General features: G+C 55.7%; 1 protein-coding gene across 2 annotated transcripts in view; it reads right to left on the bottom strand.

Moving 5' to 3' along the window:
• Positions 1 to 5,953: 5,953 nt before the first annotated feature.
• ZC3H7B (zinc finger CCCH-type containing 7B) overlaps positions 5,954 to 17,669 on the bottom strand; it is a 61,340-nt gene continuing 49,624 nt past the window's right edge. For both annotated transcript variants that reach the window (XM_010376486.2, XM_030914356.1), the window contains 8 exons: positions 17,036 to 17,217; positions 14,689 to 14,774; positions 10,478 to 10,611; positions 10,218 to 10,323; positions 10,018 to 10,126; positions 9,604 to 9,737; positions 9,250 to 9,413; positions 5,954 to 8,894 (listed from right to left, as the gene is read on the bottom strand). In XM_010376486.2, coding sequence (XP_010374788.1) covers positions 8,639 to 8,894; positions 9,250 to 9,413; positions 9,604 to 9,737; positions 10,018 to 10,126; positions 10,218 to 10,323; positions 10,478 to 10,611; positions 14,689 to 14,774; positions 17,036 to 17,217 — 1,171 coding nt within the window. In that variant the 3' untranslated portion in view covers positions 5,954 to 8,638. The remainder of the gene's footprint in view (positions 8,895 to 9,249; positions 9,414 to 9,603; positions 9,738 to 10,017; positions 10,127 to 10,217; positions 10,324 to 10,477; positions 10,612 to 14,688; positions 14,775 to 17,035; positions 17,218 to 17,669) is intronic.

Below are 17,669 nucleotides of genomic sequence, written 5' to 3'. Positions count from 1 at the left end.
TGCGCCCAGCCAATTTTAACTTTTGAATACAAAAAACAGTACGTGGCTCAAAGCTCAAAACCTCCGATAAGGGTTGTTTATTTGTTTATTTAGAGACACAGTTTCATTCTGTTGCCCAGGCTGCAGTACAGTAGCGGGATTTCAGCTCCTGCAATCTCTGCCTACCAGGTTCCTGCCTCAGCCTCCCAAGTAGCTGTGATTACAGGCACGCACCATTATGCCTGGCTGATTTTTGTATTATTAGTAGAGGCAGGGTTTCACATTGTTGGCCAGGCTGGTTTCAAACTCCTGACCTCAGGTGATCCACCCTCCTCGGCCTCCCAGAGTGCTGGGATTATAGGCATGAGCCACCGTGCCCGGCCTCAATGAAGTATACTTTAGAAATGTCCTTTCTATCCCTGTCTCTCTTTTTCATACCCCAATGTTTCTTTATGCAAAAGTAAGCATATATATGTATATATTTATGACACACACACAAAACATTTAATTTTGCAGAGTTGTGTGTTTTGACCAGCAGAGTGTTTTGTGACTACAAAGAAGAGACCCCCCCTTACTGCTGTTTCCAGCCAGAGCCCTGGCCAGTGCCCCTTGCTCTGCAACCCTGGGGTGAAGGTAAGGCTGAGAGTGGGCCTGGTGTGCAGGGCCCCAGCTGACCTGTGATTTGCAGGAAGGGGCGGACTCAGGCTGGGCTGCCACATTCAGCATTCCTTGGCCCAGGAATTCTCTTGAGTGGAAGACCACTTATCACAAAGGTGGAGTGGGCAGGTGTCCATCAGTACGATCTCAAAAGGAATAGGAAGCACCCTGTATTTCTCAAACATACCCACCTGCTGCAAGACGTTTTTCTCTTGGAGATTCCCTCCTGTGAGCTCTCTTCAGGCTCCCCCCCCCCCTTTTTTTTTTTTTTTTTGAGGTGGAGTTTTGCTCTTGTTGCCCAGGCTGGAGTGCAATGGCGTGATCTCGGCTCACTGCAACCTCCACCTCCAGGTTCAAGCAATTCTCCTGCCTCAGCCTCCCGAGTAGCTGGGATTACAGGCATGCGCCACTGTGCCTGACTAATTTTGTATTTTGAGTAGAGACGGGTTTCTCCATGTTGGCCAGGCTGGTCTCGAACTCCTGACCTCAGGTAATCCACCCACCTCAGCCTCCCAAAGTGCTGGGATTACAGGCGTGAGCCACCGCGCTGGCCTCTGCAGGCTCCTTTTAATGTGCAGATGTCCTAAGCCTCTGAGACCATGAATGAGTGCTTATCACATACCTGGCACCAGCCTAAACCCCATGAGGAATTCAAAGTTTAATAACATACCCAGCCAGGCAACTGCCTATCCTTAGAGAACTTTCACACCACCGGGAGTCCATGTTGGCAGCCCCCAGTCGGCACTCACAGTGTCCAGCTGGCAGCATCCCCTAAGTCAGACAGGGACCACACCAGTGGGTTGCTGGGCCAGGGAGCCAGGGAGGCAAGAGGTAGTGGGAAGGGAAGGCCATATGCATACCTAGAGACCTTCGGATGGGGGCCACATGCCGGGAGTGTTGGGATTGTCTGCACTTCTTGGACTTCCTAGCTCAGGGGTCTGATGTCCACTGCAGATGGTCTGAGGTCTGTTGGTGGCCTTATCAATGCCACTGAGTCCATCCCATGCCCTGTGCTTGAGTTTTCATCAACTGTATGTACCCCCAGTTCACTGGGAATGTGGTGGTCTTTGTGCCTACAGCTGTGTCTCTGCAGGGGGGCTGTAATGCCAGACAGGAGTCTGGAGTCAGAGTCACAGTGGCCCCACAAGAACATCTAACACCTTGTGCAGCTGAGAGGCCGGGCTGAGGGAGAACTTTATCAAGAATACATTCTCGCCGGGCGCGGTGGCTCAAGCCTGTAATCCCAGCACTTTGGGAGGCCGAGACGGGCGGATCACGAGGTCAGGAGATCGAGACCATCCTGGCTAATACGGTGAAACCCTGTCTCTACTTAAAAATACAAAAAACTAGCAGGGCGACGAGGCGGGCGCCTGTAGTCCCAGCTACTCGGGAGGCTGAGGCAGGAGAATGGCGTAAACCCGGAAGGCGGAGCTTGCAGTGAGCCGAGATCTGGCCACTGCACTCCAGCCTGGGTGGCAGAGCGAGACTCTATCTCAAAAAAAAAAAAAAAAAAAAAAAAAAAAAAAAGAATACATTCTCAGCCAGGCACAGTGGCTCACTCCTGTAATCCCAGCACTTTGGGAGGCCGAGGTGGGCGGATCACCTGAGGTCAGGAATTCTTGACCAGCCTGGCCAACATGGAGAAACCCTGTCTCTACCAAAAACACAAAAATTAGCTTAGTGTGGTGGCACATGCCTGTAATCCCAGCTACTTGGGAGGCTGAGGCAGGAGAATCACTTGAACCTGGGAGACGGAGCTTGCAGTGAGCCGAGATCACGTCAGTGCACTCCAGCCTGGGCGACAAGAGCAAGACTCCGTCTCAAAAAAAAAAAAAGGCCGGGCGTGGTGGCTCAAGCCTGTAATCCCAGCACTTTGGGAGGCCGAGACGGGTGGATCACGAGGTCAGAAGATCGAGACCATCCTGGCTAACACGGTGAAACCTCGTCTCTACTAAAAAAATACAAAAAACTAGCCGGGCGTGGTGGCGGGCGCTTGTAGTCCCAGCTACTAGGGAGGCTGAGGCAGGAGAATGGCATAAACCCGGGAGGCGGAGCTTGCAGTGAGCTGAGATCCGGCCACTGCACTCCAGCCTGGGCAACAGAGCGAGACTCTGTCTCAAAAAAAAAAAAAAAGAAAGAAAGAATACGTTCCCTGTGCCTCGTCCTCTCCTTGACCAGCAGCGCATATTCACTTCTAGACCCGAAAGGAAGGTTCCAGAAGAGGCTGGCATAATCTTACTGATCATCAGTTGAGCAGGTCCAGTGGCTCTGGCTGCGTTTTCCTGAGGACCGGGGGATATTTCCCAGGGAGGCTGCAAAGGGCTTCCAGGTGTGGGATAGATGGATGCAGTTCTTTGTAGAACTGTCAAGGGCTTTCTCTGGAAAGGTGCAGAGCTGAGGCAGCTGGTGCACTGTGTTGGTCGTGTTCACTGAGGCCCCTACTCACAGGGCTGAAGACCAGACGTAGGCCTGTGTTCAGTAACTGGGAGCTGCTGAAGCCAGCTCTGACTCATCGTTAGGACGAATATCAGCTACTGACCATAAATATCCAGGTGACACGGGTGCGTGGAACTGCATATGTGAAGTAAAAATTGAGAGAGAGAGAAAGATGCAGAACAGTAAGTGACATGGATTACAGTGATGAATCTTTTTGAAGCTTCCATTCCAGTTTCACCTCCTCCAGGAAGTCCTTCCTGGCTCCTGAGCCTGGATGAGGTACCTCCCCTGGTACCCTGAGTGTCTCCCCCATCACCCAGATCACATCATTCTACAGTCTTCTGTTAAGTCGGTCTCTTTTAGCACTGACTGAATTGAAGGGGAAGCAGTTTCTCAAGTAATCTTGTATCCCCTGGATCTGGGATGGACTGGGTGCTCAGTTGATGTTTACCAATCTGAGTCACATGAGGACCAGAAGAGAATTTAAGGGAATTGACAAGAATTTACAAATTTATTCCACTAGATGTGTTGAAGTCCTGCTTGTCTTTTTTTTTTTTTTTTTAAGACAGAGTCTCACTCTGTCACTCAGGCTGGAGTGCAATGGCATGGTCTCAGCTCACTGCAACCTCTGCCTCCTGGGTTCAAGTGGTTCTCCCACCTCAGCCTCCCAAGTGTCTGGAACTACAGGCGTGTGCCACCACACCCAGCTAATTTCTGTATTTTTAGTAGAGACGGAGTTTCACCGTGTTGGCCAGGCTGGTCTCGAACTCCTGATCTCGTGATCCACCCACCTCGGCCTCCCAAAGTGCTGGGATTACAAGTGTGAGCCACCGCGCCTGGCCTCTGCTTGTCTTACTCTAATTGTTCCTTTATTTTATTTATTTTTTTGAGACACGATCTTGCTCTGTCTCTCAGGCTGGAGTACAGTGGTGTGATCATGACTCACTGCAGCCTCAACCTCCTGGGCTCAAGCCAACCTTCCACCTCAGCCTCCCGAGTAGCTAGGACCACAGGTGTGGACCACCATGCCCAACTAATTTTACATTTTGTTTTTTTTGGTAGAGATACGGTTTTACTGTTGCTCAGGCTGGTCTCAAGCTCCTGGCCTCAAGTGATCCTTCTGCCTTGATCTGCTAAGGCAGGATTACAGGAGTGAGTCGCTCAGGGAAGAACTTGATGCAGGCGCACGGTCTCTGCAGCCTAAACATGAGCCTGTAGTTTTCTTCCGGGAACTCTGCCTTGCCACGCCACTTTGGTTTTTCACAGTGCGTCCAGAGGTGCTGCGAATTCCAGAATGTCGGGGCTGAAGGGACGTTTGCCGATACCCAGTTCCCAGTGGTTCTCCATCTTTTTTCTGCCTCCTTCCTGAGAGTCTTTGGAACCTTCGCTGAAACTCTCTGGGCTATAAACGTGGACAGCGAACTTCCAGGGCTGCTGTGAGGGACGGACATACTGTCTGCACAGTACCAGCTACAAACAAGATGCTCAATAAAGCTGGCTGTTTTTGTTCCTCGCGCCATCATTTATCAAACATCTGAGCATCTACTGCATACCTGGCCCAGTGTCTTCAGGCAATTCTCTGGTCCCGAACCTCTGTCCTGGTCCACTCCATACTGCAGTTGAAAGCTGTCTGGGAAACCGGGCATGGTGGCTCATGCCTGTAATCCCAGCACTTTGGGAGGCCAAGGTGATGGGTGGATCACTTGAGGTCAGGAGTTCAAGACCAGCCTGGCCAACATGATGAAACCCTGTCTCTACCAAAAATACAAAAATTAGCTGGGCATGGTGGTGGGCGCCTATAGTCCCAACTACTCAAGAGGCTAGGTAGGAGAATCACTTTAACCCTGGAGGCGGAGGTTGCAGTGAGCCGAGGTCATGCCACTGCACTCCAGCCTGGGTGACAGAGTGAGACTCTGTCTCAAAAAAAAAAAAGGGGAAAAAAAAAAGCTGGCTTGGGAGAGCTTGCTCTTGGACATGAGCAGTCCCTCCCTACGGGACCCCCGCTATCACCTGCAGCCACGCACAATCCAAAAGATTTGACGAAGTACCTCCCACCCCAGCAGACTGAGTCCCTGAGAATTCCAGATCTAATATATCAGCTCCTTTTATTTATTTATTTTTGAGACGGAGTCTCGCTCGCTGGAATACAGTGGTCCTATCTCAGCTCACTGCAACCTCTGCCTCCCAAATTCAAGCACTTCTCTGGCCTCAACCTCCCAAGTAGCTGGGATTACAGGCATGTGCCACCATGCCTGGCTAATTTTTGTATTTTTCAGTAGAGAGGGGTTTTCACCATGTTGGCCAGACTGGTCTCAAACTCCTGACCTTAGGTGATCCGCTCATGTCGGCCTCCCAAAGTGCTGGGATCACAGGCATGAGCCACCGTGCCGGACCCCCCCCCCCCCCCCTGCCAGCTCCTTTTAAAGATGAGGAAACTGGACCCATGTGACTTCAGTCTCCTTTGGGTTCACAGGAGCCAGGGTTGTAGTCGGGATCACACTCGGGATCATAGGCATGGCCCCCTCCAGAAAGGGCAGAGGTGGGCCCTGGAACACAGCTGGGCACACTGCAGCGTAAGTGTAGGGAAGTGTGGGCACCACCGGTAGCCCCACGTGGAAGGCTGAGAGCAGGCAAGCTGCGGATGAGCCAGGGAAGGGTGGCAAGTGGCAGCATGTCGTTGCCAGTGAGATGCTGCCGGAGCTGGGGTCAGCTGGCCTCCGTGTATACACAGGGACACAGACCTGCCCCTCACCCCTCGGAGTGCTTAGCGCTCAGAGTAGCTAGCACCGGCCAGGTCTGTCCCATGAGGACAGAGCAGCTAAGGCCCCTAGATATAAGTGCCAGGTGGGGAGGAACAGGAGCGACACCTCGGGGACAGAGGTCAAAGTGCACAAGTTTATTTTCTAGAACAAAGGCTAAAAGAAGCAAGTTTCTTTCATTTTATTTTAAGAAGGACAAAAATTGTTATTAAAACATCTACATTATTAAGATACTAGACCTTATGAATATTTAATATTAAAGTGTGGTATTCTTGAATTTTTAATACACAGGCATTTTAAAGGACCATTAAATTGATGGCTGCCCAGCTGAGAAATGCAGCATCCCTCCCCACCCACCCCACCCCCCATGCTTGCCATGCCATCTTGTCCCTGCCTGCTGGGGTGAACACAGGTCCTAGATTCAGCCCTCTGAGCCTCCCAGCCAGGGGCCCTAGAAGGCTCACAACAGCGATAGTTACCCTCATGATTAAAAGGGCCTTCTTGTCCCTCCTCCCCATCATACTCTGCCTCCCACCCTCTCTTCCTTACCCTGTGGGGGCTCCAGCTCTGGCCAGGCCAGGGAGCCCCAGATCCCAAGGGTCCCTGGACAGATCACAGGCTGAAGATGAAAACTCTGGACTTGAATCCTGTTCCTTTCAGTGGGGAGACAAATACAAATCACCTTCTTTCCCTGAGCACTCCGACTCTCTCCGCAATCGATGGGGCTGGTCTGGGACGCTAGCAGAGTTGGGCCTGGGGAGGGTGGCTCCCGCCCTTGGCTGCTTGAATCACCTCTGAGCCATGGCTCCAGTCCCTGTCACCTTGCAAATGGCCCGATGGCCCCTGAAACCCTCCTAATCACACAAGGATGGCTGCATTTTCTGGTCAAATTCTTTATCTTTAGCCCTCATAAAAGTGACTCCTTGGATACCACACACATATATAATATTATATAGAGCGATATATTTAATACCTGTGTATATATGCATCACGGGGGCGACATATATACACACTAGAAACAAGGCTGGTGACAACAGACTGCAACACCACGGATCAGGGAAAACAAGTATCATGGACATCACGGCCACAGCCCCCACCTTGGGTGTGGTCTCCGCTCCTCTACAGCCACACCACCAGCACCCAAACTCTAGTGCTGGCCTGCTGGGGGCAGGGGTTGGGGCAGGGAAGAGGAAAGAGTGCATGCCACGATTATCAGGAAAGGTTGGGCAGTGGCGGTGGAAGGAACAGCGTCCCCTTCAGCCCTGGGCAGCCCATCGCTGTGTCAGCGTGTGCTGGCAATCCTTGCTTGAGAAGAGTAGGGTGGTACCCTCTCTCCTTCTCACCCCCCTACAGCCTAATCCCTGGTTCCTTCTGGGGCTGCCCCACTCCTGTGCCAATGGTGTGGGGCATTCTGGAATGTCTGGGGAACCAGGGGAGGGTGAATCTGCCCATGGAGGGTGGGGTGGAGAGGAGGGGGGTGCACAAAGACATGTCAGACGAGAGGGACGAAGGAGGCCTTGGTGAGTGGGGGCAGGGGCTGCGGGTCTGCTGGAGTCCCAGACAGCTGGTAGGGCCAGGGATTAGGGAGGGGCTAGGACAGACGGTTATAAATGTATGTCTGGGTCTAGAGGAGAGGACATACTGGGTCCCCAAGAAAGAGGGGCCGTGTCCCGTCCTGGAGTGGCCCATGGTGCCCGGGGTCAAGCCTCCCTTTTCTCCGTATCCCCCAGACCCTCACCCTTCCCACCTCCCACACAGATCCTGAGCTCATGGTGTCCTGCCCTCTGCCACCTTTCCCAGAGCGCATGTCGGGAGGCGACCTCTGCTGCTGCACCCAAAGAGACCATCCTTGGGAGGGGGCAGTCCCTTCATGGGGTGCTCACATGGCCAGCCCTCCTCTGGGCCTCCCTTCCCCAGCCCCCAGGCAGCGCTGCCTGGGACCCCAGCTGCACACCGATTCAGAGACCGTCACATCCCTGCTGAGGGGACCATGGGCTCGGCCAATAATTGGCCCTGAGTCTTTTGAGCCCTGTTTTCATCCCAGCTCTGCCTTGTGCTGGGACCCTGGGCAGACCACTCCTCCTTTCTAGGCCTCAGTTTTCCTCTCTGCAAAATGGGGTCTGGGCTGGATCATCTCTGAAGGCTCTGAGGACCTACAGTCTATTTTCACTGGCCCACGAGGGAGTAGGGTTCAGGTGGTGGCGTCAGAGAAAGGCCGGGAACTCCTTAAGCTCCAAAGATCCTCCGGCCCAGCTCCTCCCAGCCTTCCTGAGGGGAAGCTGAGGCCCCAGAGGGTAAGTGACCAGTACAGTGTTCCCAGCTCCATCCTGGGGCTACATTTTAAAGCTAATGGGGCCTCCGCCCTATGTTGTGTCCTGATTTGCCCCCAGGGGGAGGGGGTGGGATGAGGACGGGCCAGGGCGAAGGACTCTCCTGCTGCAGATTCAAGTGGGGACCCCAGGCTCCCCAGCCCTGAGCTTTGGGCCCCCATTAGGAGCAGACATAAGTTAAAGCTGGAGGCTGAAGCTGGAGGGGTCAGCGAGGCCCCTCCCTCCTCAACCAGGAGAGCCATGGGGGTGGGGGAAGGGCTGCCCAGGTTTCAGCGGGCCTCCGGGGGCTGCAGCATGTGCGCCTGGGTACGCACACCGGGGTGGAGGTGGGGAGAAGATGGACGGGGCCTCGGGGCTGGGGGCTGCCTGATGAGGGCGGCCCCCCACCCCCGCTGACCTGCCCTGACCCTTCTATCAGGCCTTCTGGCCCCACCCCGCCCCTGACCCCAGGACTTCGCCCATGGCCAACACCTGGCCCTACTCCCCGGTGGTGGTGGCGGCGGCAGCAGCAGCAGGGGCTTCTGGGGTGGCACCGGCAGGGTCCCTATCCTCTTGCAGCAGGAAGTTGTATTTGCCAAAGTCGTCATCCCGTGGGCACAGGAGCATGTCCTTGCGAGCCTTGGCCAGCTTCTGCTTCAGCACCTCGCGCCGATCCAGCCACTCATTGAGCTCCTCCTGTCCATGGGCGCAGCGGCACTTGTCCCCATCGGGGCAGGCTTTGCCCTTCTGGAGCCTGTGGGTGGCAGGAGGCTCACTGCCCGAGCTCTGCGCCCTTCCCACCCCGGGCTGTCAATCTGAGGCCAGCCACTTGACCTCCCCCAAGACAAGCCTCTCCGTGGGCAGCTGGGTCCCAGCTCAGGGAAAACCTGGGTGTCTTGATCCCCTCTGGGATCTGCCCCACAGCTGCAAATTAGAGGTCTGGATAGGTCTGAGCCCAGCCTTCCCCACCACCCGCATGACTGCAGTCACAGCCAAGCCTCACCACCCTCTGCACACCACCCCCAGGCCAAGAGGAGCCAGAGCTGGCCACAGACTCCATCTCCTCGGGCCACCCCATGTTCCACCAGGCCCTGCTCTCCCAGGAGCACCTGTCGCAGAGCCGGAACTCTCCCATGGGAAAGCGGAAGGCCCAGCCGCTAGCGTCACTGTCGGACGTGAAGACCTTCTCCTTGTGCTTCTCAGACTGGATGTGCTGCTGCCACTGCTTCTTGCTGTTGCTGTTCTTGCCGCAGAGCCAGCAGTGGTAGCCCATCTGGGGGCACAGCCATCGTGGGTGCCTGCTCCCCCACACCTCTGCCCGGACCACCTCCCTCAAGAGGCTGAGCGCTGGCCAGCTGGGCCCTCCAGGCTGCCCCTCCCAGGTGAGGCTCAGACCACAGCCCCGAGCACAGCCCCGAGCACAGCCCTGACCACAGCCCCGAGCATGCAGGCAGGGGCATTACCATGATGTCTGCGTAGTCCGTGGGCATCTGGATCTGCTTCTCCCCTTCCCGAGAACTGATGGGGGTCCCTTCCCCAGGCTTCCCTGGGTTGTGTTTTTTCAGCCACATGTCATAGGTCTGCTGCATGTCCAGGACTGGGCAGGGACAGGGACAGGGCACCTGCTGAGGGCTTCTCCATCCGTTCTGCCCCATGGTCCCCACTTGCTTTGGGAGCCATGGGCATCCCAAGTCCTGCTGATGGGCTGCTCGGCTTCAGGGCCTGGCCTCAGAGAGGGCCCGGCCTGGGGTAGGCGGAGAAGGGCCCAGGCAGCAAAAGGGGGTGCAGCAGACGCTCTTGGGCCCGCTGGTGAGTTGAGACTTTCAGCACTGAAGAGACTCCAGGGGAGGGCCCGCCCACCCCGTCTGCCCACTCACTCTTGTTCTCCTTCATGAAGGTCCACATGTCCCTCTCCTCCGGGCTGTGTGCGAAGGAGCAGTTCCCCACATATTGGCACTTGCGGCCGTTCTGTGCATGGATGCAGAGCTGCGGGGTGGGCATGGGGAGAGCCTCTGAGTCCCCCTGGAAAGCATCGCTGTCTCCTTGGGGCCCCCCAGCCCCCCGTCCCAGCACTCACATCGTATTGCTGTGGGAAGTTGCGAATGGACGGCAGGGGCCTCACTGACACCCACTTCCTCTTGGCCTTGGACATCACCAGAAGGACCCGCCGCTCCTTGGTCCAGCTGCAGGACAGAGCAGGGTTGGGGAGAGGTCAGGGCACAGCCTGTGTGCTGTGTGACCTCTGTGGAGAGCCCTGGCCTCTCTCAGTTGGCCTCCACACCTGTGGTGGTCGGGTGGCCCCATCCCACCTGAGCCCCCACCTGGCATCCCACTCACCAGTGCCGGGCCTTGGCACTGCAGTACTTGAGGTCCTTGTCAGGCTCCACCACCTGCCCATTCCTCCAGCACTGGCCACATACGAACTTCATTTGCAGGTCAAAGGTGCTGGGCCCATGTGTCCTCGGGGCACCCTGTCGGGGGATGGGGGGGGTTTGGTGAAGCTGCAGGCACCAGGCCTGAGGCCCTGGGGTCTTCGCACAGGTAGCCTCCGGGAGAGCCTTGGAATAAGCTGGTCTGCTCCGGGGTCTTCCTGGCAGGCAGTGACCTCCCAACTGCAGGCCCAAGGGCTTCTCAGGGGAGCCAGGCCTGAAACGGGGCTCCTCTTTCCACCCTCTGTGGCTGGTCCCTGCCTCGCCCAGCTCCCTGGGAGGCCTGCTCGGTGGAAGCTGCCATTTCCCAGGGCAAAGCTCTGTTCTGCCACACTCCCTGCCTTTGCACAGGCTGTTCTCGCTGCCCTTCCTCCATTCTTCATCCAGCCTGTTCTAGAAATTCCTTCAAAACTCAGCTCAAGTGCATCTCCTGTGGGAAGCCGGCCCTGGAGCCCTCCTAAGCTGCAGCTGTCCATTCCGTGGGCTCCCACAGTCTCTAAACTGCTCCTGTTGACCGACTCACGTGACTATTATGAGTGCCGAACCTGTAGAGTGGGGGGTCCGGGAGATGGGAAGCCACCCCGGTGGGGGTGGGGTGGTGGTGGCAGGAGTCAGCCTTGGGCGGTGGGACAGGCATCTGGGTGGCCCTGGTCTCTGGCCCTCCCTCCAGGGCAAGGCCTTGCTGGTCTCTAAGTCCTCACCTACCACGTTCCTTCTCTGCCCTATGTCCCAGACTTTGGCCTGCTCTTCTGCACCCCTGGGACAGGGTTGGGAGCCAGAGGTGGGAAAAGTGCTCGCTCTGCCTTGTCTCCTGCCACCTCGAACCCCCTCAGCTGGCTACACTGGCCAGCCTGCTGCTCTGGGAATGCACCAGCTGTCCCTCCTCCCTCATGTAACCTCGAGCCTCCCGGTCTTCCAGGATCCTCGGGTGCAGGGTCACCCCTTGCTCTTCCAGGCTGCTGGGCGTGATCCTCCTGCCACAGGAACTCCCCTGTAGGAGCTGTGGCCTACTCTCCTGTGTCTCCAGCACTGCCCTGCCCAGGGCCTGCCCTGGAGCAGGAAGGAGCTGTCTTCATTGCTGACTGACCCCTGGCCTGGCGTCGGACAGCTCGCGGGCTGCTCAGCCCCAGGATAACACACATACGACCCCGGTAATAAGGTGAGGTCATGCCTTTATGAGTGGGATGGCCTGCACTAGAGCAGGCAAGAAGTGGACCCATGTGGCTACTGATTTCTGGGTGTTCCCCTCGATTCTCACAAGAAGCGTGACAGGAAGGCATTATTACCATTTCCCAGGCAGGATAAAGGGGGCACCGAGGGTATGGTGGCTTAGCCACGGCACTAATGACAGCCACTGCAGTCCTGAGCTCCTCCCTCAAAGCCAGACCCTGTGCCCATGTTCATGACTGCATAGTCTCACCAGCTCTTGCCATAGCAAGTGGCAAGAGGGGTCTCACTATGTTGCCCAGGCTCCTCTCAAACTCCTGGCCTCAAGGGATCCTTCTGCCACAGCCTGCTGCGTAGCTGGGCTGCATGTGCACTACCACACCCAGCTAGTGTTCTCTCTTTGAAAGGTGCCATCAGCCCCTCACTGCTTCCCTGCCAGGCTCCTGGCCAGAAGGAAAAAGAAACAGATGGGGAGGGGAAAAGAGGAGTGCACGGGAGACTGATGGAGGGCAGCAGGGACCAGGAAGAGGGGAGAAAAAGAGAAGAGGACCAGGAACAATGAGGTCAGGGAGCAAGGGAATGCTCGAGGTGGTGGGCAGCCCTGCCAGCCAGCCTGGTCCAGGGACCCCCAGGCAGCCTGCCCTGCTCCCTGTCACACCCTGGTCAGCCTCCTGAGCGGTCCAGGGGCCCAGCCTTCTCCCAAGTTAATCAGCGGGTGGCCTCATGTGGATGAAAAGGTCAGTGCTTATGTGTGGATGGCATGGAGGCTTCATCTCATCTCACACTTACTGTCTCCTGGGCGCTGGGTCCAGCCCTCTGAGCCCCAGGGCCCTCCACTGTCATCTATGTTACAGTGATCCCACCACCTGGGGACGATGTGAGCACAGGGCAGCTTAGGTTGGCTCCTGTGAGCCTCACACCCACCCCAGGAGATGGGAGGGTCAGGGTGCTGATCCCCACCTGGGGGTGATGGACGGGAATGCTGAAGGTGGAGAGGGAAAAGAGCGAGCCCCAGACAGGATGTCAGAGAACCTGGGAATTGCCCCACTCAGTGTGCCCCTGGGCAAGTCACTAGCAATCTCTCAGCCTCAGCTTCCCCATCTGCAAATGCCACAATCCCATGGCTCCCATCTTCAGGACCATGGCGAAGATCAGGAGGGATGGGAAGGGACACCACAATCAGTGGTGTCAGTCTGAGCAGTGCTGGGGTATTTGCGAAGATCAGGAGGGATGGGAGGGGATACCACAATCAGTGGTGTCGGTCTGAGCAGTGCTGGGATATTTACAAGGTCTCAGTGTATTTCTCCTGAAGACTTTTTTTTTTTTCTTTTTTTCCAGACGGAGTCTTGCTCTGTCACCCAGGTTAGAGTGCAGTGGCGTGATCTTGGCTCACTGCCAGCTCCACATCCTGGGTTCATGCCATTCTCTTGCCTCAGCCTCCAGAGTAGCTGGGACTACAGGCACCCGCCACCACGCCCCGCTAATTTTTTGTACTTTTAGTAGAGATGGGGTTTCACTGTGTTAGCCAGGATGGTCTTGATCTCTTGACCTTGTGATCCGCCCGCCTCGGCCTCCCAAAGTGCTGGGATTATAGGTGTGAGCCACCGTGCCCGGTCTTTTTTTTTTTCGTTTTTTTTGAGATCGCCCAGGCTGGAGGTCAATGGCACAATCTCAACTCACTGCAACCTCTGCCTCCTTGGTTCAAGCAATTCTCCTGCCTCAGCCTCCCGAGTAGCTGGGATTACAGGTGTGCACCAACACGCCCGGCTAATTTTTTGTATTTTTAGTACAAATGGGGTTTCACTATGTTGGACATGCTGGTCTCGAACTCCTGACCTCGTGATCCGCCTGCCTCAGCCTCCCAAAGGCTGGTGGGATTACAGGTGGGAGCCACTGCGCCTGGCCTCCGAAGACATTAATTAATTACAAACTATAGAAATTATTCCTGAAAATATAGTCTTACTTACAAAGAGGAAAGCTCTAATTTTACAATAGAGAAATGTTTACAATGGAGGCACCTTGAATCGAGTTACAAAAGTTTAATCAGATTGTCACCAGTGAAGGGACACACTGAGATGATGCATCCCCTGATGTGTGAGCTGAGAACACGACATCAGCTCTGTGGAATGAGGAAACTCACACGAGCCCAGAGGGATGGACCTTTTACAAAACATCTGGCTCTTCAAAAATGTCAATGTGACACAAGGCAAAGACTAAAGAACTGTTTCTTCATTAAGGGAGACGAAAAAGAGACACAACAAGGCTCATGCTTGTAATCATTGCACTTGGGGAGGCCGAGGTGGGAGGATCACTTGAGCCCAGGAGTTTCAGATAAGCCTGGGCAAGATGGCAAGCCCCACATCCCCAGCCCCGTGGTCTTAAAAAGCAGACAAATCTGGCCGGGCGCGGTGGCTCAAGCCTGTAATCCCAGCACTCTGGGAGGCCGAGACGGGAGGATCACGAGGTCAGGAGATCGAGACCATCCTGGCTAACACAGTGAAACCCCGTCTCTACTAAAAATACAAAAACTAGCCAGGCGAGGTGGCGGGCGCCTGTAGTCCCAGCTACTCGGGAGGCTGAGGCAGGAGAATGGCGTAAACCCGGGAGGCGGAGCTTGCAGTGAGCTGAGATCTGGCCACTGCACTCCAGTCCGGGCAACAGAGCGAGACTCCGCCTCAAAAAAAAAAAAAAAACAGACAAATCAGCCGGGTGTGGTGGCGCGAGCCTGTAACCCCAGCTACTCAGGAGGCCGTGGCAGGAGGATCACCTGAGACCAGGAGGTCGAGGCTGCAATGAGCCATGATCATATCACTGCACTCCAGGCTGGGTGACAGAGCAAGATCCTGTCTCAAAATAAAATAAAATGAGACAACAGCTGAATGTGGTACATTACCCTGGATTTGGGGACAATTCACGAAATCTGAATAATGGCATAGTATCAGAAGGCCTTACCATGCTGCTGCTGGCCTTCCCTGCGTGCGCCTCCATCTGCTGCCAGTACTTCTTAGACTCCTGAACGATGTCTTCATGAGTCATGCCTGGGGAGGGTGGGGGCAGACACAGGCATCTTTCAAGGTGCTCAGCAAGGAGGGAGAGGCAGGGGGTCCATGAGGTGCCAGGGCCCCCCGAGGCCCAGCTGGAGGAGCCCTATTCCCAGTTAGCCCAGTCACAGTAAGACATGGGGTGCAAAGGAATCACTGTCCATCTGCAAAATGGGAACGAAGACCTTCTCCAAGCCTCACTGGGAGTGAAATAATTAAATGCAGCCAAGAGTGGGAAAATGCAGAAGGATATTGGCTCTGTACTGTGGTGGGGAGTCCCCTGCTCCCATGCCATGCCAGTGACCCTGTCTCCTGGGCCGGTGACTCAGCACTCTTCCCTGACCCCCATCTCCCTCAGTGGGGCTGCAAGCCTAGTGCCTGCTTGGCAGCCCCTGGCCTCCCTGGCACTTAGGGCTCCATGCCTGCCCAGCCTGGCTCACCAGCTTGCCATGGTACCTTGGCTTTTTACTGCCAGTCCCCAAAGGGCAAATACCCCAGCCTGGTGGCATGGACCCCCCAGTCTGTCTCCCCACCAGCCTCAGACGGTTGCCACTGAGCCCGACCTTGGAGATCCAGCTCACAACTCTTCCATGAAGCCTGCCCTCTTCTCAATGCTCTCCGTCTTTCTCACATCTTTCCCACAACGGATGTGGCCTTCCACCTTGAGCTATGGCCCCTGCTCCACGACAGCCAATCATCATCGGTGTTTACTTGGGGCAAGACACTGCACTTGACATCCAGTTTCTTGCTGATGATCCGCAAGTATGTATCTACAGGCCAGACCTTTCCTGTGAACTTCAGACCCCCACATCCGCTGCCTCCAACATCTCCACGTGAAGTCCACCAGGCAGCTCAGACTTCCCACATCCCACATTGAACCTGAGCCGCTCCTCTTACAGCCTTCCCCCTTTTAGAACATGGTAGCCCCTTTCTTCTTGTTGCTCTGATCTTGGAGTCAACCTTGACACTCTCCTTTGTCTCATACTTCATATCTGGTCCATCAACAAATCTTGTTGGCTCCACCCTCAAAATACACCTAGAATCTAACTGCTTCTCCCACCTCCTGCATCACCACCCTGGCCTGAACCACCCTCCCCGATTTCCCAGCTTCTGCCCTTGCTCCTCAGTCTCCACCCAGCAGCCAGAGCGACTTTTGCAAAGTACTGATCAGATCATACAACTCCACCCACTTAAAACTCTCCTCTAGACACTGTAAATCATATTTAGAACAACCCCAATTGTTCCTGTTTAAGGCCTAGAGACTCCTACACGCTTAGGCCTCTCCAACCTCTCAAGCCTCATTCCGCCTCTACTGACTAAGCTGCTCCACCCCCACGGAAAATCCTTTCTGTGTGGAGCTTGCTCCTGCCTCATAGCCTCAGTCTGGTCCCTCTTCCTGGAATGCACTCCCCGCCCTTCCCTGGTCAAAAGTTGCCTCCTCAGAGAGGCCTTCCCAGCCCTCTTAACTAAAACACTCCCATCTCTATGTCTGTCTCTGTCCCATTGCTCAGCTTTATCTTCCTCATAATGCTGAGACACACCTGAAATTCTACCACTGCATATCATCAACTCTAAGCAGATGCTGAGTACCATATTCTATACCCCTGCCCCACGAAATGCTGCTGATTAAATGATGACAGGCAGTGGGGTAAATGTGCATCCTAGAACAGATGGAATACAGGGTTTAGTCACCTGTTTCTAGATTGTCTGGCCTCCACTTATAAATGTAGGTTCTCTGAAACTGAGGGCCTCGACTAGACCATGGCTGAATGCCCTGACAAGAGAAGGTGCTCAGTAAATCCCTGGTGGGTGAGAGGGAGAACACCTTCCAGTCCCCGCAGCAGCTCTGCGAGGTAGAGATGGACTCCTCATTTCCCAGATGAGCACTGGAGGCTCAGTGAGGAGCAGGGACTTGCTGCCGACCACCCAGGGAGCAAGCAGAGGCATCGCTGCAGGAGCTCAGGTGACTCCCTCCCCTCTCTGTGCTCCCTGGACAGTGCCTGTGAGGGGAAAACCCCAGATCTCCGAGCCGGGAAGTGTCCTGAGAGCAGAGCTTCTCTCCTCTGTGGTGCCTGGGACCCATCAGCTCCTCCAGAGAGCCCACCCCGCAGCCACCTCCCCTGAACTCTCCCGAAGTCCCCTCCAGCAACCAGGGGGTCCTGGCCTGTCACCCCCCGTCAGTCCTGCGCTCCCTTCACCTGCACCGCCTGCCCCTCACCTGAGTCACCCGCCCTCCACCTGCACCGCCTGCCCCTCACCTGAGTACTGCTGCAGCAGCCAGACCTTGAGCTCAATGAAGCTGTGGGCGAAGTGGCAGCTGTCCTCCCGCAGGCAGCCGTAGCGCACCTCGTGGCGGCACACGTCGAACTGGAAGTGCTCCTGGAACTGGCGGATCTTGGAGTACTTGAGGGAGGTGGAGCGGACGATGTGCACCAGGCACCTGGCAGGCAGGTGGGAGGGGCACGATGCAGTCCGCAGCCCCTCTGACCTTCTCTCCTGGTAGGGCCACCTTCCCAGTGCCAGGCTGTCCCTGGGCACCCCCTGATCTATGTACCAAGTCCAGGCCATGGATGACACAGGAAGGCAGAAATGGGGCTCCTATGTTCAGGCATCCCTGGGCCTGGGTCCCAGCACTGCTTTACTTCTGTCCCTCCCCTCAGGATTCAAAGCTGGAGCTGCCAGCAAGCAAAGGACACCACCCTCAGGTTTCCAACTTGATTCTGCAGGGCTGGGCCTGCACCCTGAGGAACACTAACCAAGCATGTCCTCCGGGCCAGGAGTCCTAATTACCCTCACTGCAGCCTCAGAAGCCTAGAGCATCATCAACTTTACAGACGAGGAAACCCGGGCTTGGACGTAAGACAGGACTGGCCCAGGAATTGGACCCAGGTC

This window comes from Rhinopithecus roxellana, chromosome 13 (assembly GCF_007565055.1).
Source record: "Rhinopithecus roxellana isolate Shanxi Qingling chromosome 13, ASM756505v1, whole genome shotgun sequence".
Lineage (NCBI taxonomy): Eukaryota > Metazoa > Chordata > Mammalia > Primates > Cercopithecidae > Rhinopithecus > Rhinopithecus roxellana.
Note: the sequence above shows the minus strand (reverse complement) of the source record. Positions and strands in the feature narration are given on the sequence as shown.